At 41.7% G+C, this 26,453-nt stretch overlaps 1 protein-coding gene and 1 long non-coding RNA gene across 4 annotated transcripts in view; one reads left to right on the top strand and one right to left on the bottom strand.

Annotated features, from left to right (window-relative positions):
- Positions 1-1,574: 1,574 nt before the first annotated feature.
- EMP2 (epithelial membrane protein 2) lies at positions 1,575-24,010 on the bottom strand. Of its 3 annotated transcripts, none has more exons than XM_086760132.1 (5): positions 23,658-24,010; positions 8,588-8,699; positions 6,381-6,474; positions 4,892-5,038; positions 1,575-4,323 (listed from the first exon to the last, which is right to left on the bottom strand). In XM_086760132.1, the coding sequence occupies exons 2-5, from the start codon at positions 8,663-8,665 to the stop codon at positions 4,139-4,141; spliced, it is 504 nt and encodes a 167-aa protein (XP_086616258.1). In that variant the 5' UTR covers positions 8,666-8,699; positions 23,658-24,010; the 3' UTR covers positions 1,575-4,138. The 3 variants fall into 3 exon arrangements, with proteins under 3 accessions (XP_086616258.1, XP_086616260.1, XP_086616259.1); XM_086760134.1 differs by lacking the exon at positions 23,658-24,010 and adding an exon at positions 23,060-23,078; XM_086760133.1 differs by lacking the exon at positions 23,658-24,010 and adding an exon at positions 14,369-14,678.
- Positions 24,011-24,788: 778 nt separating this feature from the next.
- Positions 24,789-26,453, top strand: part of LOC147598911 (uncharacterized) — a 77,453-nt gene continuing 75,788 nt past the window's right edge. The window contains exon 1 of the long non-coding RNA XR_015260242.1: positions 24,789-24,814. This is a non-coding gene — a long non-coding RNA (uncharacterized LOC147598911). The remainder of the gene's footprint in view (positions 24,815-26,453) is intronic.

A 26,453-nucleotide genomic window follows, 5' to 3' on the forward strand; every position in this document is an offset into this window, starting at 1 on the left:
CAAAGACCCTCCTCACAATCCTGAAACTAAAAGTGGCTTATGTGCAAAATCTGTCAGAGACAGAAATTGACCCAAAGTGTGCTTCTCTACATATTTATCACTTCAATCTGTTCCATGAAAACTCTAGTAACAATTCTGCATCACATTGGGAGAAAATGGGCAGAATAAGAGCTTTGCCACTTTCAGTGGCTTGCTCTTTATCACAGGTTATCAGCCCAAAGAAGTACTACTTTGTCATTCAATGAAAAGATCTACGTGGATGTTACAGACCGTTTTGTGATATACAATCTCTAACTCCTTAAACAACTCTTTACAAGAGTGGAACTCTGTTCCACTATTAAGTACTATATTGTTACTTTCAGTGAGTTCCGAGTCAAAGCGTTATTCGTACTGCAGACATTATTAACTTCCTTATGTTTCCTAATTGTTATAGTCCGTTATTAACTTTACTCTGTTAATTTTGTAAGGTTGTTTCTGCAGCTTTGCAAATGAAGTCTTGTTTTTAAAACTAACTCACTTCCACATTTCACTTTCTTTCCTCTTTCTACTTCAGAGGGGATTATTTCACACATGGAAGAAACTAAAATATAATAAAATTTTCAACTTCATTATTTTCTTTATTTCAGTGACACTGATGAACCATGATTTTAGGGATCTTATCTCTCTTTAGTATTTGGAAAGGTGGTGGTTCATCTCACTCCTATTTTTAGAAATTATAGGAAGGATTCTTTTGTTTTGTCTGTTTAGGTAAATGGCACAAGCTTCCACAGTGCTCAAGGTAAGACAAGACTGCTGTAGTCCTTCCAGTATTTTGAAGCTATTAAGAACCATGTAAAATGATTTGTTGAGGTAGCTGGGGTAATCAAATAGTTAATGCCTAAGCAGCACAGTTCTATCACCTACAATGTGGGAGTTTTATAAAGACAGCTCATAGCAAAGTAATGGAGAACTTCATTTTCTCTTGTCCTGGATGGAATACATTAAAAAAAAACCAAAAAATCTCAAACTTCTTTTTTTTTTTAAAGTATATTGACATAAATATTCTAGATTTGTTTTCCAAGATTGTTTCCTATACTTCCTTTCAGATGCTTACTTGCCAGGTAAGAAAAAAAGTCCAGGTAGTTTCACAGACACTAGTGAATATTTTAATATTTTGGACTTTTCCATTTGTTCACTATGATTAGAAGGCAGAAGTTTTATGGGGTTTGGGAAATTGTTTCTGGGGAATTGAGGTGGGGTCATTTTGGATCAACCTGCGCAAACCCATCACGATTTATATCATCTCAGTAAAAACCTGAAGCTTGGACCAGAGCAGATACAGAAGTCACTGGCCTGTTTCTAACATCGTTTTCTCACATGGTCAAGGCATTCAACTTAACCTTAAATACACAGCTGCTTCTGCAAATGATGAAAAAAAAATCTTAGAAGTAAATTACTTATTAGAGCATCTGTGGATCTTGAATTACTCTGTACCTATTCTTTAAACATAATACACTCAAATGTTCAATACACTCATATTTTCTCTGCTTACCCTGGAAAGTCTTCAACAAAGGACAAAAATAACCAGCTTGTGGTTCTGGTAGAGGCAGGAAAAATTTAATTTTACCTGTTCACACAAATACCCAGCTATTTCTCACCCAACATTGTGTAAATATATCCCAAGCTTAAAGACAAGGTCAGATTGCTAAGTGTATTGAGCTTGCTATTACATTACAAGAATTTGTTTTAACTTTATTTTCATGTACAGTTTCAGAATATATAGAGCATAGAAAATGGTATATTTTAAAGGCATATCAGGTAAAAAGAATATCCTAAAATTTGTCCTATTAAAATTCTAGTTCAAACTGTTTTGGCATTTGTTTTCTTCGTATGCAGAACATTCCCATCTGTTCTATGTGGCATCATGTATATGCTGCTGTTTGTACACCATGGTGTGCCTGTTTTTCACTTTTAATTAAGGGGACAGAACTTTTACTGTGGAATTAAGCTGTATGCTCATGTATTTATTTTAAATATCTGCTCTATAAATGAATCAAAGCAAGAAACTGAAGAAGCCTGTCTTCAAGTCAGTAGCATAACAGCTTAACTTAGAATTTTACAGGACTGTCTTCTAGATGTAAGATAGTTTTAATGCATATTTGCATAAGAATTTCCCTTACTATTTCATGTTTGAATAACACTAGCAAAACGCCTAGCTAATAGTCTATCTACTTTCAGCCTTAAACTTGCATTTGCTTATTTAGGACAAATTCTGCTTGCTAGCAAAATTCAGGTTTTGAATCTGAAATGTATTCAACAAACTGTAGAAACACTTTTTTAAAAAGTAGGGTAATAATTCTTGAAATTCAGAGCATTCCCACTAAGAGAAAAAAAAACCTGACAAAATAGTAACATCATGCTAGACTTGTGAGAATGCATTTTGTTCAGACTCTTTTGGCTTTTTTACTATTATTATTACTTTTGATGTGTTGTCCTGCTTATTGGTCTAATTTCTTAAGTCTTACTGGGTTTTCTTTGCTCCCAAAAGACAAGTAGTACATGCCAAAGCATCTGAGGATGTTCAAGGAATAGAGATGGAACTATACAACCTATTACTCATGTTAGAGACGGTTCCTATACAGTTAGGCACCTAAACTTTTGCTTTGTGTGAAATCAAGGATGAATTATCTGAAGGAATGAGTCAGACCATCATCTGATGTGTAATGCAGTAAGTGTCAACTTCAGTAGAGCTTGACTACTTTGTAATAACAAATTTGTTCTACATTAAGTGTATAACCTCATTCAAAACCTATTTACTTTTTTATTGCCTGTGTATTGGGCCAGCTGTAGTGAATATAATGAAATAAATACTTAGTGCTTTTACAAAGTCAAATCTATATTCAAGCATCAAAGCTACGACTAACCAGAAAAAGCGACTTCATTCATTCTCCACACCGATCTCCCAACTCCAAAATCACCATCAGCCAAAGCCAGTATTATACTGCTGAGCAATTAAGCTTGGTATTACAGTACTGATTTATCTCACAAAATTAATGAAAAATCATCAAATCATTTTATATTGAAAAACTATCCTGCAATTCATAAGCACAGTGATTTATTTAGTGGGAGCGTTTAGTTCAGGCCAAATCACAAAGGACTTTAGAATGCATTTTTTTAAAGGCCAATTTCCTAGTAGACAGACTTAGGGAATGCTTTTGTAAATGACATATTAGCCATGAAATCACTATATTATAAGAGCCTGGTGCAATAAACATGCTGAGTTTGGCTGTAAAAACCTGTATCTGGCATGGCTTCATCACTAATTTGCTTAGAAATTTGCAGACGTAGGCAAGGTAATGCTTTTTGGGTTTTTCTCCTCCTCTTCCTTCCAGAAAGACTACGCACAATGCAAAAATAAAGGGATATAGGACTTGAGTAGGGTATTTCTTAGTGCTCAAACTATTCCAGTCCCCAGTTGTGCAGTGAATTTGCTGGTAAATTCTCCCACCAAAGGCTCTGTATGCTTAAATTAAATGTGAAAGAGAATCGAGAATCATTTGCTGAAGTACAAAAAGGAGTTGTTTACTTTTGCAAAGCAAGTGCAGTCTATGATTCTATGATTCTAAGTGGTTTTAATAAAAGCTTGATGACACTTACTGCCCATTATAGATAATAGAACAGTAATCCTCTGCCAGAACAGACGCACTGAATGCAGCTTTGGGCTTTTATAATTGTTTGCTTTTTCACTGTGATCTAGGCCTCATTTTAACTCCCCCTATATTTAACCCATTCCAAAGGGATACATCTGGTCCAGGAATATAGTTAGTATATTGCTTACAAATTAATTTGCATGGGCTTTATTTGTAATCTACTAAAGGCCAGGAAGAAATTGTTACTGTCTAGTAAAGGGAAAACTATTTACAATGATGAAATATGTAAAAGAAACAACTTGGCTCTGCACTGCTGAGACCCCTGACCTGTACGTGCCAGGTATTCCCTTAAACCTGCCTTTTTTTTTAATTCTCTTTTGTATCAAGAACACAGTACATTTTTAGAGAAACAATACCTTTACTACAAAACCATGTAAATGACTATATACAAAATGGTTACTGGAATTTGGTTTTGTACTGTAGTGACAGAAATAACTAGTTGTTGACCTTTATTTACGCTTCCTTAGTACTAGGTACATAACACCACTGATCAGAGTAAAGGCAAATGCAATCCAGGCTAAGACGAAGGAATAGCCATAATGGCCTTCAGAAACTTCAAAGCTATATTCATGGCTCTTGTGTAGTTCTTCATGCCTATCTGTATAAATGGAAGCTGCAATCATAACACACAGACCTGGAGAAGGAAGAAAATAGTAAAGTTTAGCATCTCAAAATATTATCAATATGCATAAGAACCATTTACTGTCTCTCTTCTGTCAGCTGCTTCCACCAATGTCCTTTTTTTGTAGACAGTCATTTTCCATCCTCAAACTAAAGTCAGAGCATTTCAGGACACGTTTTCAGTTTCTTTGGCATGGATTAAATTTGAAGTCCTGTTGTGTACTTACATGATTTGCAAGGAACACAAAATGACTCTAAATACCTGGATGGTTTTAAAGACAAACAAAAAATTGAGGAAGTACCTGCCTGTAACTACTACAGTTATTTGATTTGTTCAAGCAGTTCAGAATCTCAGATTCTTTCCCTTCAAAGTTCAAATTACTTTATTCTGAGCAGTGATATCATCCATGTTTTAACTACCTAAATAGTACAGAATGGAGCAGTTCACTGTTTAAACAAATATGAAGGATAAGCTATGACCTCAAGAGCCCTACAAATTTCTCGTGAACCCTTTTTCCCCTTCCCTTTCCTACTTTCATGTAAACATCATTAAAGTTCACAAGTGTTGAAAAATCACTCACATGACAAGAGCTGGATAATAGAGGTTAACACAAATCTTTCTCCTTGCTTTAGGCGGAAGAGTTGAAGAATGAAAACCAGAAATGCCACACAACAGAAAATAGTAGATAGGATCATGGTGGCCTGAACAGCCTGAATTGATTGATATTCTGCAAAAACAAAAGCAGACTTGATTAAAAATACAGTTTCTCTCTTTGCGGACTCCTGCAATGAGTAGAGAAGCAGAGGAATAGAGCAGATACAGCAAACCAGTTGTGCATCCATTGCCTAGGGTGGCTCTTCTCTGTCTCCTTGGTATTAATACAGCCAGTGGTTTAAGGACTTTTAAAAGCTTTTCATAAAACTTAATACTGAGGAGACTATTTCTCCCACACTACATCCTCTGCTACCACCTACGTACTAAAAGCACAGTGAAACTGCCAGGTGTCCCAAACAGCTCACAAATGCAGATCTGAGCCTCTCACCAGACCTGGAGACAGCTCTGACAAGATGTAACCAGACAGGATATCCGCGCTTGGCACAGAAGATTCCTTTGATTCTGGTTTTTCATCCTGTCAATTACTTCCCTGTAACTGGGAGCTAAAGTAAAGACAAAATTTGTAACTACACGTGGCTGCATTGTGGAACTTCGCTGCAATGATACGGTCAAGCTAAGCTACGTAGGTAAGCTCCTTATGGCACCTCTCCTCTCGCAGAGCTACTGCAGTTAGTAGGTCTGTGAACAGCAGGCATACCTGAGCTACTCATAATCCATCTAATTTCAATGAATGCATAGCAACACAGACATCAAATGCAAATTCATTAAATTCATGTGAGCTTAGATATGCCTCTGCATAATAATCTTCTCACTGCAGCACAGATATGCTTTAAACCAACCTGATGCTTGGAAAGCAGTTACTTCACAGGTACGTAGCTCTTCATATCATCTACCTCTTTAATACACACAAAGATTGAAAATACAGAAATAAAGCAAATGTAACATTTGAGATTTTTTTTTTTTTTTGTAAAGCAGGATGTTAGGTTGTGCTGTATATTAAGTCCTCTTTGTTAAAAGTTCAGCTTGTGTTCTGACTGTCTGCCACTTTTTTCCCCCATCCCTGTACACAGCTAGTATTTGTAGGTTCTTCTTTGGAAGTTAAAGTTCAATTCCGAGGCAAATTCTATCACTTCAGCCACACTTTCAGATTACTTCACTGTTTTTACCTGATGTAATTTTTAAAGAACTTTTTAGCATTTGTCGTTATTTGTTTGTGTTTACTCTCTTGCACTGAGCTTTCCAGTGCACCTGAGAGTTCCCTCTGTTTTCCTCTTACAGAAACTGTTGGGACAGTTTACTCCTCCAAAATGGAAAGCTAGTATTAACGTTTTTAGAAGACCTGAGTAGTCAGAGCACGTTATAACAAAGATATTATTTGTCCCTGCAAATTTTGTAGCTATTTCACCACATCTCCCGCTAAAGGAACTGAGACACGAGCGTGGAGACACACTCACCTCTGAATTGGTCAGTAATAGCCATACAGGTGCTAGTATTCATGGAACACATTCTCCAGACATCTGTATAAAAATTATCTCCTACCCACCAGGCCTGCAAAAGAAAAGCAAAGGGCTCTTACAGGAAAAAAAAAAAACAACAAACAAACAAAAAACAAAACAACAAAACTCCTTAGTTGCCCAAATGATGGGGCAGTGGCAGTGATCACGTGCCATTTTCATTTTAGACCACTGTGAAGTAGAAAAGGGAATAGATGACAGTCTTAAACATCTTAAACATCCCAAAGCACAAGGGATTTTCCACTGTTCAGGCAGAAATTTTGGATAGTCAGTGATTGCTCGCTCCTTAAGATACCCAGACAAGATCTGCTCTGTTCATCCAGACCCTGTTGAGGATGTGTGGCTCTTTAAAGGCATAGCATTTTTTAATTCGCATGAAATAGCAGGATATCCATCTATGAAACAGAAGCCATTTTAAAGTTTTCTGGTTCCTGACACTGAACTGAATTAATCTCAACCTGATGAAGCTGTGCTGTCAATGTGCAAATGCAGTACGTAACTATGGCCTCTGACTGGAAGTGGCTATCAACAAATTAAGATCCTCCTGTGGTATTCTTATTTTGATGTTTTAATATTTAACGCAGAATAGTACTACAATGACTGAACAGATTTTTACAGTAGCCTGGGAAATGCTGCAATCACTCCACACAAGTGGCATTTCCTCAGGAAAGCCATTCCTGTCTCGATAGCTCCCAGGCCTTTGTTCTGACTAGAGTTGGAAAAATACGACTTTTAAATATGACTCCTGGTAGCATCTGCTGCTTAAACAGACATTCCAGAAACCTCATAGCATACTGTGCAGCTTTACAAACAATACTGCAATAAAAACTGGAATATATTATGATAATGGCCTTATGTGTAATAGTAATGCTGCATTTAAAGAAAAAACATTACTTTCTCAGGATGCTGTTCATTTGGATTTTGCAGTCCAAGTTCAATATATTATTTTTCAGCTCTGAGCACTCTATAATCCTTTCAGAGTTATTTTCATGACTGTAAAAAGCCTCTGAAGATCATAAAATCTAATAGAAGTCGGTTACACAGTTTAAGTTCATAATTGTTTAACAGTAGCTAATGACACAAAGCAGAGTGCACGGGTTTTTATTTCTATAATAATTTGATTTGTACATAGCAGATATGAACTAAGAATAAGTTGCTTTGTCCACTGTCCTAGCTTTCTAACTATTCAAAGGAGCAGGGTAAGACAACCTGCTTTTAGTACTAAATTAAGGACCTAGTTCAATGGAACAAATCAAGCAGCTGACTGAAAGATAACATCTGAGATCATACAATTTTGCAATAAAAAGTTGTGGGTAACACGTCATTTCACTGGGAGCATAATCTTGGAAAAGGCTATGGGATTAAACCAACTTCACTGAGTACAGTAAAGTATTTTCAGTGGACAATTTTTTTAATCCTAAAAGTCTATACATACACTGAACTTCTTAGAGAAAGAAAGACTCCAGTGCACAGTTAAGAGTACCAGTTGGGACAGTGGGCTGTTTTGAAGAGAGGAAAATTCAAATTTAGAGCTACATGTAAATATTAGGAGGCAAATTCTTACTGATCACAAAAATGAAAAGGAAATTTGAAAAGAATGCAACATAAATTATTCTAAAACTTTTTGCTGAAACTGCTTAACTGAATGGTCTCTCTTTATTAAATTGGGTTTCTTGGACAATCAATTCTGATGCAAAGCACACCTTGACTGAAATTATCCCCACACATTAAACATGAGCTATTTGACTTCATGTACTTGACACAAAATGATGGCAGATTTCCACCACCTCTTTCCCTCATATCTATTTGAACCAAGTCCCACAGCTCCACCCTGCAAGCATGGTAGTATTTCTAAATGTACTCCCTGGCCAAGTATCTCACAGGAAAGAAGATCAGCGCAAACACGGCCTTCCCACGTGAGGCCATGCAAATGCACGGCAGGTACTTGTAGTCTTATCCGTGCATACCAGCAACATGCGTACTCAAGGCATTTTTGTTACAAAAAGGTATAAGCAGTCTAGTGTGCCTGACAAAGTCACATGCTTTCAATAAGCAAGTTGAAGACAACTAGAGAAGAATAACTTCATTTTTATGAAGCACAGAAATACCTGTCTGTTTGAGAGAACAAGAGAAGAAATGACACTTACATTGTCAATAGTTGAGATGAACAGCAGTGCCGCTGATATTATGTGAAACACAATAATGAAAGCCAGAAGAATCAACATCCTTGATCTGTGGAAGCTTTAGTCTGAGATAAATCTGTTAAAAATAAGAGCATATATGAACAGTCTTTAAAAGTTGTCAACTGACCAACCTGTCATTATACCATTTCACTGTGGCTGTGAGCAGTCTGGGTCAGTGGGAGTGCTCTTCAGAGTGAGGGGCTTTTAGAGTCAGGAACATGGTGCGCAGTTTGAGTCCACAGCACGTGTTCTTTCTCCAGAGAGAAAAGATTTCACTTAATCAGACTTTGCATCAGCATAACAGCTTTCTGTTTCTTATACGTGATACGTAACTAGCACCACTGGCGTTAAAATGAATCACAACCTGAAATGAAGCCAAGAGGTGCATTTTGCAACCTGCCAGTGGGATGGCTGTGGTGAGTAAACACACAGAGAGGTTTCTTGCTGTGTGCCTCTCCAGCAAGGATATAAAACACTCCTTCATGTTGACTTTTAGAGGAGTACCTTGCAAATTACAGCCTCATTTGCATGTGATGCTAGAATTTCTACTGGCTATGATAAGGGCTTGTTTCAACCATGCTTTCAAAGTAGGAAGAAACGCAGATTTCAAAAGCATGCTTGTAGAACAAAATTAAGTGCATCAAGAACTACCTCCTAGATTTAGTAACAGGTATGTTGTACCCTAGGTCTTATATAGGTTGTCCTTTGTTCATATAGTTACAAGTTTTATCCATTGATGAATGACCTAAGGCTACCATTTCCTCCAATATATTACTCTGACTGGTCAGTTTGAATAAACCCATTAGTCACGTAATAATCCCATTATGTTATGTTCAGTCACTCAGTACTCTCTCTAGTCTACTTATTATCTTCATACCTTATCTAACCCATTTATTACCATTTCATATATCAAATGAAAAAAAAATTCTTATGTACAAAGGAACCACAAACTTTATTTGAACAGGAATCCCCAGGAAATCTACGGGCATATAACAAAAAGGGTAGGGAAAACTACTGTTAGCAATACATAGAAATGTACAATTACTTCGTATATCTATTATCTTTTTCTTCTTGTGTAAAAATGCTTGCCAATTAACATGTACTATGTTCTATGGGAAATCTGCAGTCTTGCCTATCTTGTCTTTGCATTTGATGTGCACCATTCTGTAGCGTTAGCTACATGCTATCACCCATCAGTACATTAATGCCTATTTTCCCACTTCCTTTGCTTTGGACACATTCTCTTGTGTCAAATTATCCTGTTCACGTAACACAGCAAACATCTAGAAGAAAAGGCAGTTGTGATTTTTTTTAAGACTCCCATGATTTTTTTCACATATAACCCTCTCTCCCCTACTGCCATTTCCTAGAATCAGGAACCACATGGAGAATTTAACCTAATAAAAGGACTACTTTGACAGCATTTTTAAAGCAGTTCCACCGGCATTCTCATCAGGCCAAAATACAACTACTCTGCAAAACTTGTACAAAAAGATACAGACAGCATATGAACATGCTGAATAGAGACTAGAAGTTCCAGACTAATCATTTACATCTACACTTGCAGTATAGCGTTTCACTGCACTACAGCGTTCCAACAAGCACAAAGCTTTTGAGAAAATGAAAATTGATTGGATAACCTTATATCCGTATCTAATTGGAATGATTGTATGGGAAAGCTAAGTCAAATCTGAAAATAAGGAAAGCAGCTACTCAAGGTTTTATTCCTTCCCATTTTCTCACTGTTAAACTTTTCCTTCTCAGCCACAGCAAAGAACAGAAGTGGTAATTTCCTCCAAAGAGCTGATTCTGCTATATGACTCATGATGCTCTGAATCTAGTCCTGCTTCTAGAAATGTCATTCATGCCTCTCTATCGAGCCTTTCTTGAATGAAAGGAAAGAAGAAGGAAAAGAAGATATTTTGTGGTTTTGTATAATGCCACATCAAAATATTTTCATTGTAAAATGTACCAGTCTTCATACAGCACTCTCTTGTCTTGTGGTTGGGTTTTTTTCTGAGTTTCATTTGTTGCACAGATGGTATCTAAGCAGCCAATAATGCAACAGTCATCTGCCATAGAAGGAGACAGAATCAAATTATACTCAGTATTATTTTAAGACTAACAATACAATTTCATCTCATTACATGAAGCACCATAAAGTAAGAGAGACAGAAAAATGTAACCTAATTAAAACAACTCTTGCAAAATCAAGACTTGCCAGCACAGAAAAATCCACTTCATCTTCAATCAAGTGAATGTTTTTTGTTTCAGCCATAAACAGAAGTGTTTCAAACAGGATGGATAAACACGTATGGGTGATGAGGAGACAACATTTTAGATCTTACCCAAATAAAGCCAAGATTTAATGAAAGAGCTTTTTCTTCCATCTTTATGAAAAAATAAAAGACAGTAAGAATAGTCTGATATTTCTGTACTGAAGAACCTTCATTACAGCCATTGTTGGATACTTTCTCCTGACTTGCTGGCAATGGCTTCTTTCCTGAGCTGCTACAACTTCTGTGCACGTAGAGCTACAACAACTATACACAGATATGGGAATTAAATACGCTGGGGGAAAGGAAGGAGACAGACCAAGTCCAAGTAGTTAATACCAGGAAAAGACAACTTGTCATCCAATCTGGCATGCCTGAACAGGGATTCCAGAAGTGCACAGAAAGATCTGTGGACTTCAATCACTCATAGCAACTTTCTCTTTCTCCCATGGAGACCAAGAAGGAGTGTCTCTGGTTTATCACGGCCTGTGCAAGGAGTAATGGGGGCGGAGGGTCTTCCAGCTAAGAATTATGTAATAATCTGTGTACAGGAAGCAAAGAGCAGCTCCCTTCTTCTAAGATGCCACAAGCAACGACACAGTATCAGCATCCCTCTCAAGGCAGAAATTCTGGACTTCATCTCTCAGGGGCGATTATTGGCAACCAGTCCTCCTCCACTCCAGTCAATAGTGGAATTTGAAAGTTTGTTTTGGAGACTCAAGACCCTTTCACTCCCTCAGCAAGAAGTTCTTCCTCCCCTGATCCTCTGAGGACAGCCTGCCTGGGTACCTCTCTGAGCAGCAGGCAGCTCCTTTCTTCTCTCTGTGAGCAAGGGAAGGATACAGTTGTGTTTTCACATGGAGAATTTCTGAGAACACTGTTTGCATTAATATTCAGAATTCTTACTTCAGTATTTTTTCACTATCCAAACACTTCGGTAACATCCTATTCTGCATACTAGCTGTGGTACTCTTTGTTTCTTATTCACCATTCACTGTTTCTCAGGGGCTCTCTCCAGGTTCACATTTGTTCCTGTTTTTTTTATCAGAGCTGAAGCCCCTGACAAAGCTTGCCAAAGCAACAGCGTGCCACCCAGCAGCGGCTTTTGCCTTGCTCTTTCAGAATGGAGGGTACCTGCAAGAACAAATAAGCTAGCACTACTGTTTAACCTGGCTAATTCTGCTCAACAGAACAAGAAGCAATTTGGCTTAGATCAAAACCCTATAATCTCTTAGATTTAATTTATGCAGCCACAAGAAAATATTGCTTAAAAAGGGTTGTTAATAAGAACAGAAATTTTTGGGGACTTCAGTCCTTCATACTACTGTGCTGAACAAGAACCTGCAAACTATATTAAGAAGGTGCATAGATATTATCAGACTCTTCAAGTGAAACTTTGGCATCAATACGTGATGTGATAGGGCATTCCGTTGTATTTGTTCTGTTGCTGTTTTGCAGCTGTGGAAGCACTGCCCTGTTATCAGTGCTAACACATGCTGCTATGGGAAGGTTTCTTGCTCTTAAATGAACCATTGCTCAACTCTTCTGGTTTAGTCTCTTGACTATAGGTAAGAATATTTGCATTGATCAAAAAAATGCTTCCTGGTTAGAGTAAGTTTTTACTTTCTATCATTTGAAGTAATGTGCACCATACTCTCAAGTCAAGGTGCTTACGATTTTTAAGTACACTGCCTTTAGGCATGGATGAAGACTGGGATGATATAACAGATATTGTTCATCATTCCCCAAAGTGGTTTGAATTCTTTTAATAGTTTTTACACACACACACAAAAAGAGCTTTTTGGACACACTATAGTTATCTTTTAACAGAGACGATGGAGTCACTCTTCTCAGAAGTACATGATGAAAAGACTAGAGGCAACAGTCACAAGTTACAACAAGGAACATTCCAACTGTGAGAAATGTATTAATTATATTCAATGAGCATGATTAAGCACTGGAACAGGGCCCAAGAGGCTGTGGGATCTCCATTCTTGCACCTTTTTGTAACTGGAATGAAGCAAGGCCCAGAGCATCCTGAACTAACTCCCTGCTTGGAGCAGGAGTCTGGACTGGAGACCTCCAGAGGCCCCTTCCAGCTCTGCTCTCCTGTCAATCTGTAGCTATTGCAGGAACCTTCCTGTACTAATGCCCAGCTAAGCTCCAACAAAAGGAGACATAAAATTTGACTTAGCTCATCAAATGTGACATTAAAAACAGATATGGGCGTTATAGTAAGAATGACACTGGATGTCAACATGAGTTCTTCAATTGCAAGCCTCACCACTTAATAACACTTTGCAAAGTATGTTGTAAGGCAGAAATGTACAGGTACAGCTCAGCCAGAAGTCCAGACTGCCACTGAATACAGAAAGAGTAAGTCCAGAGAGTCCTCCTGAACACATCCAGATCTGTTGTGGTAATAAGGTTTACCATAAACGCTGTTAAGTTGCAGGGCACTTACACAAAACATTGAAAACAGAAGGCCAGTTATATTAACAAGAAAGATTTTTTCAGTTAGTGCAGAAGAACTGTTTCTGGGTAATACTCCAGTGCTACCTTAGTTTGTACAGGGAGGATAAATACAGTAGTCTCACTTTTCTTTAATCTTTTCAATAATACAGACTATTGGAAGCAGTAATTTGCACGTTCGTTATGTGCTTTACAAGCAGTGGCGAAGAAGGGCCTCTGCTATAATCTTCTAAACATGCAGAGGCAAGTACCTTTTACAAGATAAAACAGTACAACAATCACAGAACTGCACAGTAAAAAAAAGTACTCAGTCCAGGGTTCCCTACATTTCTGTATCAGAGTAAGAAAAAACATTACAAAACTGGATTGCCTCCCTATGTCAAACTCCTCATCTTCCTCAGCTAAAAAAGCCTCAGTTTCTCTTTACCATAACATTTACCTTTAATGTCCAGCAGTACGAACACACACGCCTATATGATTTTTTTCTCCTGTTTAGTACAGCAGGCAAGCAGAAAGGGAAACTCTTTGACAATTGTTAGCAGGTTTATCACTGCTTTCCAGTCCAGATGTCATCTCCACAACCCATGCTCTCATTTCTTCCTGTGCAGTTAAATTCTGCTGCCAAGCGATTTCTCATGTTTGTGCATGCTTGATTTTTGCAACCTGAGAAACGCATACATAGTACAGTATGTTCATCCCCTGCTTATTTGCATTGAGAAGGCTAAAGCTTATCACACAACACTGTCTGCTGCCCTCACTTCTAAGATCAAGTCAGTTTTTTGTACCATCTTCATCTGAGTCCACATATGAAGAAAATCTTAGCACAGACAATCCTGGTTTATACTCCTAGAAACACAGTGAAAACACCACAGAACAGCTCCTGCTCTGCACAAACCAAGGCTGGAGATGTGCAGACTGCTCGTCACCCACGTGTAGTGTGCACAAAAGACACACCCAAAAGAAGGGGCAGAGGATCCTGCTAAACAAGCTACCATACCTGTAGCTTTCTGCACCGAGATTTTTCATTGCAACCAGAACAGCAGGTCTTTGGGCCATCAATAAACATTCAATTCAGCTGAACTTTCTCGAGGTCACTGGTATAAAACTGAATCAAAGCAAGCCTTCTTAATTATCAATTCTTCTGCTCCTCGGTGCTATAATTAAGTCTGCATATGTGAAGTCAGAAGAAAAAGTTTGTATACTGGTGGCATGAGAAGTCTGTCGTCTTGTGATGCATCATAAGATGTTTGGATTTACATGATAATCACTTCGTTCTGCTCAGTGTTCTTGTGCCACGTCTCATGGTCTCTCATGACACAGAACTCGGGAGTTGGCTCATGTTTTGCCTGTACCATTGTCTCTAAACTTGCATAAAATTTCCTAGTTTGTAAGGAACAGAGTGATACTGTTAATATATCTACATCTTTTTTTTTTTTTACCAGATATGAAGGGTTCTGTTTTTCTTGTGCGATTCTCAGAACTGGAACTAAAGGTGAAGTAAGTTCAGACAGCAAAAGCTTTGAGGATTTCAACAATCCTCTAATGCCTAAATATCAAACAACATAAAGGACAAGAAAATCAGGAAATTTAACACCAAGGGAATAATTATACCAGTTGAAACAACTCACTCCAATTTCATTATTCCCTCTGCCTGAGTTAATGTAACAATTGGGACACCAACATTACGAGCTATAATTTACTGAGTGATATCCCTTAAAACAAGGCAGATAATACCCAAACTCTTGTACTTTCTTTCTACACTTTGTTCTCTCAGTGTTCTCCAGGCTGACTACTGCTCTGAGCCTATTCAGTCTGTGGTATCGTACATTAATCCATCCTTTGAGTCATTTCCATTGGATCACCTGTCTGTCACTTCTTGTTGCTGCAGGGTTCACCTGGCCGCATGCCTGAGCTGCAAGGCTGGCCTGACACAGGTGCCCAGCGCAGCAGCCCGTCCTCACTGTCCTCAGTGTTTCTGTGCACCCATGTGTGCTGCTATGCACATACCCCAGCTATGACACACTTGGATCCTTTCCATGTCAGCTACAGAAGAATCCTTCTATCATGCAAGGAGAAGACTGGAAAGGCAACATGCTTGCACCTTTTTTTCTTATTTTTTCCTGTGTCATCAATGCATATTGAAAAATAAAAGAAAATACAATTAAAGCAATCTAGTTCTATTTTAGATTACGACTTGGGAGACTTTAAGGAACCAGCCTTTAAACGTTCCATAGGACAGGAGTGCTAATCTTGAAGCTAAAGTTGCATGCAGATTTACAAACAGCATGCAAAGGTTTTGTTGCCTGAAAAACGTATTGATAGTTCTGTGGTGCATGAAGCAAGCTGCTACTGTTAGAGCTCACAGGTGTACAAACTACATAGAAAACGAGTTTTCTCTTTTATTAAAGTCTTATTTATAAGTGTAATTCAGTAATTAAAAATATAGGTCTACCAACAGATGTGGAAGTCTCTGTATTTGTGCTCACATATTCTCTGTTTTCAAGGAAAAGAATATATTGTAGAACTGGACTCTAGCCGACCTATTTTTTTAACTCAATGGCAGAAAATGAAAGTAGGGTCATTCTGCCAGATCTAGATTTGTTGGTGACCTTACAAGCAGGCTGTGTTAAGACCCAGCAATGAACAGCACAATTAAAGCAGTCGGCTTGTTGTATTTTGATAGTGAAATACATGGGCGTGGAGACAAACTGGCAAGATATGCCTAGTTTGTATCCAGCCTCTTTCAGAAAATCTTACCTTGCAACCAAAGCTCTGAGTTCTGCTTTTTGTGTGCACCAAGATTAATATAAATGTGCACCTACAGCTTAATAAAGCCTTTTGTTGTTACGGCGGTTGCATGTTTGTCCATCCTATTGGTACTGTGTGGGACTGCCTGAACAATAGCAAACTTCAAGTGAATAAGCTCATGTTCTTGGCCTACCTATCACCTGTGTGTGAGGGAATACTGAAGCACCCTTCCAGGTCTTTCTGAATCTATTTCATAAACACTAAATCTTAGCTCCTCAGAAACCCTACCTAGCTACCAGAAAACAGACCGTGCTGACAGTGAGGCCTGGTAGATCTTCCCTGGACTTCTTCCATTCCTTCTCACCCTGTCCTCCTCATTAGATCTATGCTGTTAAGCCAGAACTCCAAAGTTTGGGAAATTATAAACCTGCTATCCCATACCTTTCCAAACAAAAACAGTTTTAAAATTGCAGCAAAAAAACCCCCACAAAGTGCTAGCTTTGAGTACTGAGACCCAAAGAAGCTGATGTTTCTCATTTCTTAGGAATGCTTTTAATAAAGTTTTGACCTAGGGATGCCAGCATTGCTGCCACTTCTGTAACTCTGTTGGTCATTTATTCGCAAACAAGTCTGGACGAGGTTTAGACTTGCCCTATCATTCCTTTCACCATGGTGCTACTGTGTGCGCTGCAGAGGGAAGTCACTCTGCCGTGAAGCCTTTGTGCGCACACAGAGCAGAAGGAAACAGGCAGGACTGCCGGGAAAACATGAACACAATGCCCTGTGCAAGGTGGGGAAGTGACGCTAACAGGTAAAATGACCCTTGTGATGTCTTGCTTGAAAACCCTAAAAAATAGCTTCAAGCTTAAAAGATTCAAGATAGATGTATTCAAACACTCCAGCAAAACCTGGAAGAGAAATCTAACAGCCACCATATGCTGAGAAGACAACTTAGCAGGTACAGAAGCCAGCTACCTCCACCGACAGACGCTCGACTACAGGCATACTGAACACTAGTCTTTAAGCCTTCAGCTTTTCAAAACTGCTCTTCAGAGGCTTTTGTGTGTTCAGCAGAAACACAACGTTTGTTCTCCTCTAGCAGCACAAAAAAGTATCTTCCTCAGAAGTAGATCTTTTTTTATATTCTTATTTTTCCCTAAAGCACTTTCATGTAACTGCACTTTTACACTAGACAATCCCAATCTCAGATTTAAGCTGTTCTAACCCAACACAACCCACAGTGGTGTAAGGTAGGCTGTCTTATCACTGAGTAGCACCTGACATGGTTACAATTCATCTCCAGTTCCCATCATGGCCATTGCTGCGTCCTCCACCGCCTGCCCGGCCACCTTCAGTGTATGCCGAGAGTCACATGCCTTTGGAAAAATGCTAACAAAAACTGCTCTTCAATGAAAGATACCCCATGAAAGCAATCTGTTCAAGAGATCAGTTCTCCAAGGGCACATACTGTTTGAGAAAACCCAGCAGTTTGAGAAAACTACAGTATACAAGAAGGAACTGCTTGTATACTGTAGTTCCTGGTTTGTTACAAAACATAAATGTAGTCTTCCATCTTTCACAGAGGCATCTTACATGCCATGTTACAAAATGTCTGCAACTTGAGGTATGTGTGGGTAGAGCTTAATTGTACACTTAAAAATTGGAAAAAAGGCCACACATCACTTCGGGTGTTCAATGCATCCTCTCTGCTTTAAGTTGTGCACCAGATACCACTTGAGTATAAACAAAGCTGTGGTATACATGAAAACCTTCTTGACAATCAAGCCAGTCGAACTTCTAATTCTGACTTGTTCATTTTCAAAGATGAAGACAGAATGGGGATATACCTGCTTGCAGGTCAAGGCAAACAGATGGAGGAAAATGAACTGTTTAACCTAAAGATGAAAATAAATGGCTATAAACCAGGTGTGAGCACATTTAGGATTGAAATTGTAACTCTTAGAGCTGTCAGGTTCTGGAACAACCTTACAATCACTACAGCACAGGAAGAAAAGACCCACCTCCACACAAAGGGATTATGTGATCCATGATTGTGCAAGCAGGGCAGCAGGCCTGGTGACCCAAGAGGTCCCTCCAGCCCTGCACTCCTGGTGAAGGCTATCCCAACAGTTTCTTTGAGGTCTCCGTATGTTTTGCAACATGCTTTTGCATGATACCCATGCCCTTGGCACTCTGCTGAATTCTCTCCTGTCTTTCAAAGATTTCAGGTAATGCTGGGAGCAATGACGACTGTTGAGCTGTGCAGTGGAGCAACACAAGCGGTGACCAGGGGACTCACGATACACAATCAGCTCTAAGGGAGGATTCATTTCTCAGGTGGGTGGTAAAGCTACAAAGAGTGAGGGAGGCCTGACCCCTTTTCTGAGGGTGACCCAAGGGCCACCATTGCCTCCCAATGCTCAAGTGCAGAGCTCTTTGTAGCCTGCTGGCACAGCCCGGCCTTGGGCTTGGGGAATCGACAGCCATTTCATGGAGCTGGGACAATGACACAGGGGTGTACCAGTAAGCTATTCAAGCTATGAGAAGCCTCCTGGGAGCCTGCTTCTGAAGCAAATAACTGAACCGAGGTGTGGCCTCGCCTCACCCCTGCTCAGGCACTGTGTCACCACATTTTGGTGTTGAGGTTGTCCCCGGTCAATATTTCAGCAGGGCAGGGAGGACAGACCAAATACAATAGCAGACCTTTTCATCAGGTTGACAGATCAAATGTGCCCATTCCTGATTCAATGCAAAGCAAAAGAAAAGCACACCTGCAGCATTAACTCTAGACATGAATATAGTTCTGAGAGCAAATCTCAGACCCTGACTCTACTGACTACAGACTGCTGCTTATCCAGAGATTATTCTAGATACAACAGAACAGCTCCAGTGATTTATGTTGTTCCACCTAATTAACCAACAAACAAAGGCAGAAAAGGTCTGTCTTTTCAGACTGAAAGCAATGCGTTTAATTCAGTAGAAATGAAAGCTGATATTGTTTTAACTTTGGCAGATGCTCTATGGAAATTGCTAGCAATTAAATGCGTTACATTCACAATTTTCAAACTACTTGTTTTGATTTGACTTTGACTAGCTCTGTATTGAGAAATTTTGGTTTTAGTTATTTCTGAGTTTACACATCATCTGTCAAGAGTGTGAAAATACATCTTTATTCACAGTACAATAGCTGACTATAAAACAGAAAGAGCAAACCCTTCCACAACTACTACTATTTCACAGCAATACTGTAGCATGTGATTGGGTTTAATACTCAGCCTACCTTCAGAATGTCATTTTTACATTCTGATCTGTAATTGGTGCAAATAAAGTAAAGCTTAAAGGTTGCCCTGTGAACTTTACCAGTACAGGTAGGATTTCTAATACTTGTTTCATTGCACAGTTGAGCACAGTAGTTACACTGCTCTTCTACTCTCTGGCTGCTCTGTGGAAATAGAGCCCAGCCACCTCCCGCTACTACCTGCGCCAACTTTGCTCGACCCTACGGCTCCACCTCAACCAGGCTGGCTGCCCATACAGTGTTTGGGTCACTGCAGAGCCACATCTCTTTCTAGTAGCCACAGTGCCAGGTAAAGGCCCCAGCAAGCATGCTGGCACGTGACAAATGGGCAGGCTCAGCCAGCTCTCTTCAGCTCTACATTAGACTCTTCTTGCAGCCTCTAGATCTCAGTGTGTTTCTGCGTTTGAATTAAGTGGCTGGTTTATTGCTTCCATGGATTGAGAACTGTCAGCCTTAGAGACTAGATGGGTCTGCAGACTGACTGCAGAGACCACCATCAGCACATGCACCTCAACACGGGTATCTGGGGACTTCGGAAGGTCACCTTCTGCCTGGAAGAAGGCCATAATTTTTATGTATTTCAGGACACTTAACATCTGTGGGAGTGTTCATACTGCCCACCTTGGCTGTTTGTGGCCCGTGCAATTCCAAACACAGCATAACGTTTAACAATCAGTGAGGTAAACCATAAATATATATCCCATAGCCATCTCTAAGGGTTGTTTGAGTCAATCCACTTTCTGCCCCACCTACAGACTCCTGTGAACACCTCTACACAGCCAGAGGGATGTATTTTAAGGTCACACCCAAATTATGAGGCTTCACCTGGCATGCACACACCATCATTAAACCTGCCCATGAAACTTCATAGGCAAAATAAAAAGGCGTAATTACATTTTCCCCATTCAGTGAAGAAATAATAATCCCTTTGATGGATGAATTCAGGCCATCAGGCTTTCTCTTGAATCCCACTCAGCAAGATCTATTTTCTAAAAATCAAGATGCTTATCTTCCTAATGAAGTCATGAGCATCACCTGACATATTGATACGTATTTTACAAAATTATCTTCTCTTTAAAACAGTAAAGCTTTCAACAAAAATAGTGAAGACTGAGACCCCACTGGAAAGACCACTGGTTTGCTTTTAGCATCCAAAAAACAAACAAACCCTAACAAACACTGAACAGCTCCATGAATGGAACTCCTTAGTGCTGTGCTTTTGTTTCCCCTGCTTTCCCTCTGAGACCAATCTGATTTCAATAAAAGCTGTGTGCATTCCTTTCTACTTTCGAATTTGGCTGTGCTGAAACATCGCACAGGTTTTATATAGAGTGTTTGGTACATTTCAGAGTACATTTCTTTCTGACTAGTTTCTGTATAACACAGTGCCTCATTCTGCTGGGTCTTCTTCCAACAGGAACATGGCAGTGGGACCTGGAAAGTACATCTTCTGCCAGCTAGCAATATAAAAGATCTTGTCCCCAGACACCTACTTATCTATTTAATTAAACACATCCTTGTTCTGATTTATGTGGTGGTGTCATGTCTTACATGATGTTCAAGACAGAAATAGAATATGAAGTGTAAGTGGAAAACCAAAATATACACAAACCCCTGAGGTAAAAAGTGAAGAGTCATCTTGTGCTGCCATTCATCTCATTTTTAAATGGACACGGAAACAGCATTGTGAAAGGAGACAGATTATGACTAACATACTTAGCAAAAGTCAAGGAAGGTCTTGCTCCTCTAAATATCCACTTGGGACTCATCAGTACAACATTCTTCTAATCATTGTAGGAAAGTCAAACTCAAGATGGGAAACAACCTTGAGAGAAACAAGACAGCAAAAGAAAAGCCATGACAATGGAAGTAAGAGAAAGGTACCAGGCACCTGTGAAGCGAGAGATGCTAGTAAATCAAGGGGTGAAGAGTGCATTAACTGAAAGTGGGTATAAGATGAACATAGAGATCTTCATTTCTTTTAAGCAATATTGGCCAGAAACAACAACTACAGCATCTAAGAATTGAGACAGAACCCTTGTCTAAGAGAATGATGTTGCAGCAGCCTTCAGTCTTGACCTGCTTAGTCTGCTGAACAACCCTTTATTAACAAGGTTTTAAATCTATGTAAGCAAATAGAATACAGTTTTTCCTCACTGGTAGATCCACAGCATAATCAACACTGTTTGGGTGCTTATGATAGAAGTCTTTCCAGAGACCACAAATAAGGAATACACCACTGCACAGGTAGCGTCTTGTCTACTGATAGTATGTGGTTTTTATCTTAAATGATACTAACAGACCGTGTTCCTTCCCGAATGAGCATACTAACAAGAAATTGATCACCCCCTAAGAGTTTTCATGGTATTACTGTGTTTCACCTTGAGTTAATGTTGATGGCTATCAGCAGAATAATTCCTGGTTTCCTGGCTGGGCAGACAGCTGACCTGGTAACATCCATGTCAGCTGACATGATAAAATCTGTACACATCTTTATTCAGCATAGAGGATGAATCTTCCCCCAGGTATCCCAACAGTCTATTCTCCAACTTTATTCTACAAGTTCACAAAGGGATGCAGAGAATAGCAAGAGTTCTTTCTTTCAGTGTCTTTGAAGGCAAGGTCAAGTCCCTACATCTTACACTGAATAAACCCACATCAGCTTCTGGTGCACATATTTTCCATATACCTTTGTTTCCACTCCCACTTTGATTTTACCAGCTGTAGCAAGTACCTATACCTCAGCTGCACTCCTTAGCATGGCATTTAATTTGTCACACACTCCCTTACAAAAAAAAGTAGCCGGACTCTCTCTCCAGTAAACTGCAATTCACGGTTCGCCCCTCACTGAAACTCACGCCCAGCACTCCCCCACCATTTGCGTGCCTATCCATCCCTGCAGCCACCTGCCATCTCAGGCCTGGCAGTCCAGCCTCACAGCCATTTTCCTGAACTACCCTACCCTGCCTGGACAGTAAAGCCTTCAAAATCAACACCAGAGAGCAGGTCTGGATGGAAGAATCACTACAGACTACTTTATTTGACAGAAAAAACATCTGCTCAGGTAGGCAAGAAGGCTTATTTTACATAGTTAACATACCAGCACTGTACATACAGAGTCTGAAAGTAAGTGAAAAGAAAGTGCTACTTTTTCTTTTTTCATGGAGATTAGCCAACTATAGCTGTTTACTTCCAAAGTTCCTAAAGAAAACTCTAAGAAAATCTAGTGTGTATTTTACAGCTATTAGGGGGTTTCTTCACAGCCCTGTATAAAGTCAGAAGATACTTCTAAGATTCTCTGCTGCAATAATTACTGATCATTTACATCTTATTCCCAAGTGTCAGGAAAAAACAGACCTTCCTGCACCATGTGAGCAAAGTATTTCTGCCAAGAAATTAACAGAGAAGTTGAACTGCAGGTTTCTCGGTGGCAGCATTCTGTGCGTAGGAGCAAGCCCTGGGTACGTCTGCTGAGGAAAGGACAGCGGTGCAATATTCTTCCTAGAGATGTCCAAATAAGGAGCTGACCTCTGAAATCCAATACTCAATACTACAGGCAACCCATGGTACTGAAAGCTGTCTGATAGCTGGCACATAACCTCCCGGGTATAAGCTGAACCGTACAGAGAGAAAAAAAACCACCCGTGAGAAGGACAGCCTGGCTTATTAAAACTCTAGTTTGACTCAAGCGGAAAAACGTTTAACGCTGGCGAAAACTTCACAAACCAAAATCTGCACTGCATTATATGTAAGTGTATTTTCCTTCCACTGGGGGGGGTCAGCTGCCAAAACCAATCAAACGTTACTATAGTATACGCAAACTCCCCTTAGAGTACATTAAAAAAAACAAAACAGTTCTCTGTGGAGACAGCGAACTTTCTGCTGGGTTGGCCCAGCCTCCCAGTCCCTCAGGCCGAGCCCCGTTCTCCCGCCCCGTCCCGCTCCCCCGCTGCCAGGCGCAGTGCCCGGGCCCCGCGGCCGGAGCGTCCCGGGCCGGCGGGGGCGAGGGAGCGGGGCCGGGCCCGCGGCTGCCCGGGGAGAGCGGCAGCCGGCGAGGGAGCCAGCCCGCCAGCCCCGAGAGCTTGTTTAGTAGTAAACAAACCCCTCGATTTTCATTTTTTCCCCTCTTTTTCCGCGGTTTGTCCCTCCCCTGACTGGCGCGGCCACCCCCTTCCCCCGCGGCAGCCCCGGCCCCCGCCCCGCTCCCCCCCGCGCCCCGGGCCCGGCCGGGGCTACTCACGGGCGCGGGGCCGGCGGGCAGCGCTCCGCGCGGGCTGCGACCTTCTGGCGGCGGCGGCTGCCTCTCGCCCTCCTGCAGAAATGATGTCAGAAGCGAACGGGGTGTGGAAAGACAGTAATTTTTCAAAAGTGCCCCTCCACCGCCTGCGAAGGCAGAGAGGTGTGTGTGTGTGTGTGAGTGTGTGCGCGGGGAGGGAGGGACGTGGCGAGCACGGGAGCAGCTTTTCCCCGCCCGTTCCCACTTGGCGGCGGGCGGGCATCCAGGCGCGCCGCCGCCCGGCCCTCCCCGGGGGCGCTCGGCCCGCCGCCCCCCTGCCGCCGGGGCCGCTGCCGCCAGCGCTGGGCCCGGCGGCGGCTCCGGGCTGCGGCGCCTGGGCGGGGCGGGCTGAGCCCCGGCCGCACGGGATGCCCGCGGGCGGGCGCCGGTCCCACTCCCCGGGCGGCCCCCGCCCTCCGTCCCGCCGGCGGGAACGGGCCGGGAGCGAGCCCTGCCAGAGAGTGACCGCTCCCTGCTCCGCAGGAGCCGCGAGGGGCGAGGTGCCCCGCCAGCCTCCTGTCACCCCGGGCGCGGGAAGGGGCTGGAGCGACCGTGCCCACCCGGCGACAGGGCGAGGGCTTTACCCGCGGGTGGGATTTCAGGGCGGAGCCCCAACGGGAGCCGTCTGTGGGGAAGGGAGCCCTGGTCCCTAGCGCGGCCGGCGGCCGAGCCCCGCGGGGACCCTGTCCCGGCATCGCAGGCCCGGAAAGGCCGGGCGGGATGACGGCGGCGCGTTGTGCCGTGCGGGCGGGGGGCGGCGGAGGAACTGCGCCATTTCGGGCCGGCGGTCCGGCTCCCGCCGCCGGAGATTGAGCAACCCCGCCCGCCGCGGGCGACAACGCGCCTCTCCGCGCCGCCTCCCGCGCCTCAGCGCCGGTGGTCGGCGGGGCAGCGGCGGGTTCCTACCGCCTCGGCGGGACGGTGCGGGCTGCTCCCGCCCCGGCGGCGACGCTGAGGGACGAGCCCGGGGGTGCCATGTTGAGGCAGAGCCTCCTTGGCGGGGAGCGTGGCGCCGCTGGGGCTGGGCTCACAAGGCTCTTGTCTTTCTCGTCAGGGGGAGAAACCTGCGTGTGGAGAGCTGAGGAAATCCGTGTTTATAGAGCCAGCTCCGGGCGGCTGAGGTGAGCCTCGGGGTACTTGCTCGCACCTCACGGACCCCTTCTCCTGGGGAGGTTCGCCAGCCACCATCACTGCTACCAGGCATCAGTAATAAGCTGTGTCCATTTTTCGCATAGTTTTCACAAAATACATGACAAAATAGTTGAAATAATGACCATCACCAACGGGGCGATGCTCTTTACTCCTACTCACAAGCAGAATGAAGACTGTAATTCAGCTTTTTGGCTGCCTTGCAGGTTTTGTGTTGGTGTAGCCTCTTTGCTTGCTCAGAGGGCCAAAAGGTCTCACCTGCTGTGCAGGATTTGCTCTTCCCACTGTGTGAAGTTGGCAAGGAACTCTGGCTATTCTGGTGTGACTGTCAAGCTGTCTGTTTTATGTTTTTTGTTTTCTTTTGTGTCTTACCTTCTGTTACAGTTCTGCACAAGATGCTGTTAACATTTGTTTTGGATGTTACTGAGAAATCAACCAGATTGGATTTGGACCATGCATGCAAGTTTATGGCAGTGTTTCCCAATCCCAGAGATTACCTTCATTCTAAGACCTGTAGTGAATTCCAGCAACACCCTATTCATAAAGTCTTTACACAAATAGCAACTATTATGTTGAGCAAAACACTGTATTGGTTACTGCTCAAAAACTAGTTGCATGACCTCCCTTAATTGCACCTTCACCCCTTTGGAAATGCAGCATTAGTGGCCATGTACAGCTGTTGGGAATCTCAAGCATTGCTAAAAAGCAAAATTATAGAAACACTGAAAGAGTTGCTTTGGAAGTCTAAGCATCACCAAACACTACAAACAATTCAACTGGAGTAACTGGCATTTGGTGGCAGGGTAGGATTACCATGACACTCTTACAGTGTCATGTTCACTCTGCTTGATATTAGCTTTAGCTCTGCTACAACTGCCAAATGTAAAAAAAATCCTATGTTCATAAATCACTTTGGAATCATACACAAGACTATCCAGTGGCATTAACAGTACCCACTGCTCACTAAAACTTTAGGTTTCTATATATTCATATATCCCAGGTTTCTGGGTAGGAGGGACTGGCAAAGACCTTGAGTGGCTGCTTCCTTTGTACATCAGCTATTTTCTGGTAATTGCCTTGTGGTTAGGCTGGAATAGGAATTCAAAGTGGCTTTCAGGGGAGATGCTTATAGCTTTGGGGCTGAAGGAGCAGAAGCGAGAAGCTTGGGAGTATCGGTGGAGGAGGCAGCCGTGCTTGGCAATTCCCAGGGATTTCAGGAAAGAAAGTGGTACCTCAAGCTGAGGCAGCCTCTTTAAGGGTAAGCAGCCTGACTTCTACTCGGCTGAAGCATTAGAGCTGAAGTCACTTAAAACATTCCCCTCAGAAGGAGCCACGTTTGCCAGTGGAATTGTGGTATGAAACAGAACACTTGATTTTTAAACAAAAGATGTTGCTGCTTACAACTTAAGTGACTAGAAAGAGGAAAATTGACTGTTCTGCTTTATCATTTACAGCATTAAAGGCACTGCTTGCTAATAAGTGTATAATATTGTCCCTGTAAGAAAACATTTACTGGTAAAAATAGTCTCCTTTCTTCTCCCTCAATTTCTCTTACTTGTGTTTTTACTTGTTGTATAGTTGTCATCCTTATTTTTTCTTAGCTAGAAGCTA

The sequence above is a fragment of the Chlamydotis macqueenii genome, chromosome 15, assembly GCF_036417535.1.
Source record: "Chlamydotis macqueenii isolate bChlMac1 chromosome 15, bChlMac1.mat, whole genome shotgun sequence".
Lineage (NCBI taxonomy): Eukaryota > Metazoa > Chordata > Aves > Otidiformes > Otididae > Chlamydotis > Chlamydotis macqueenii.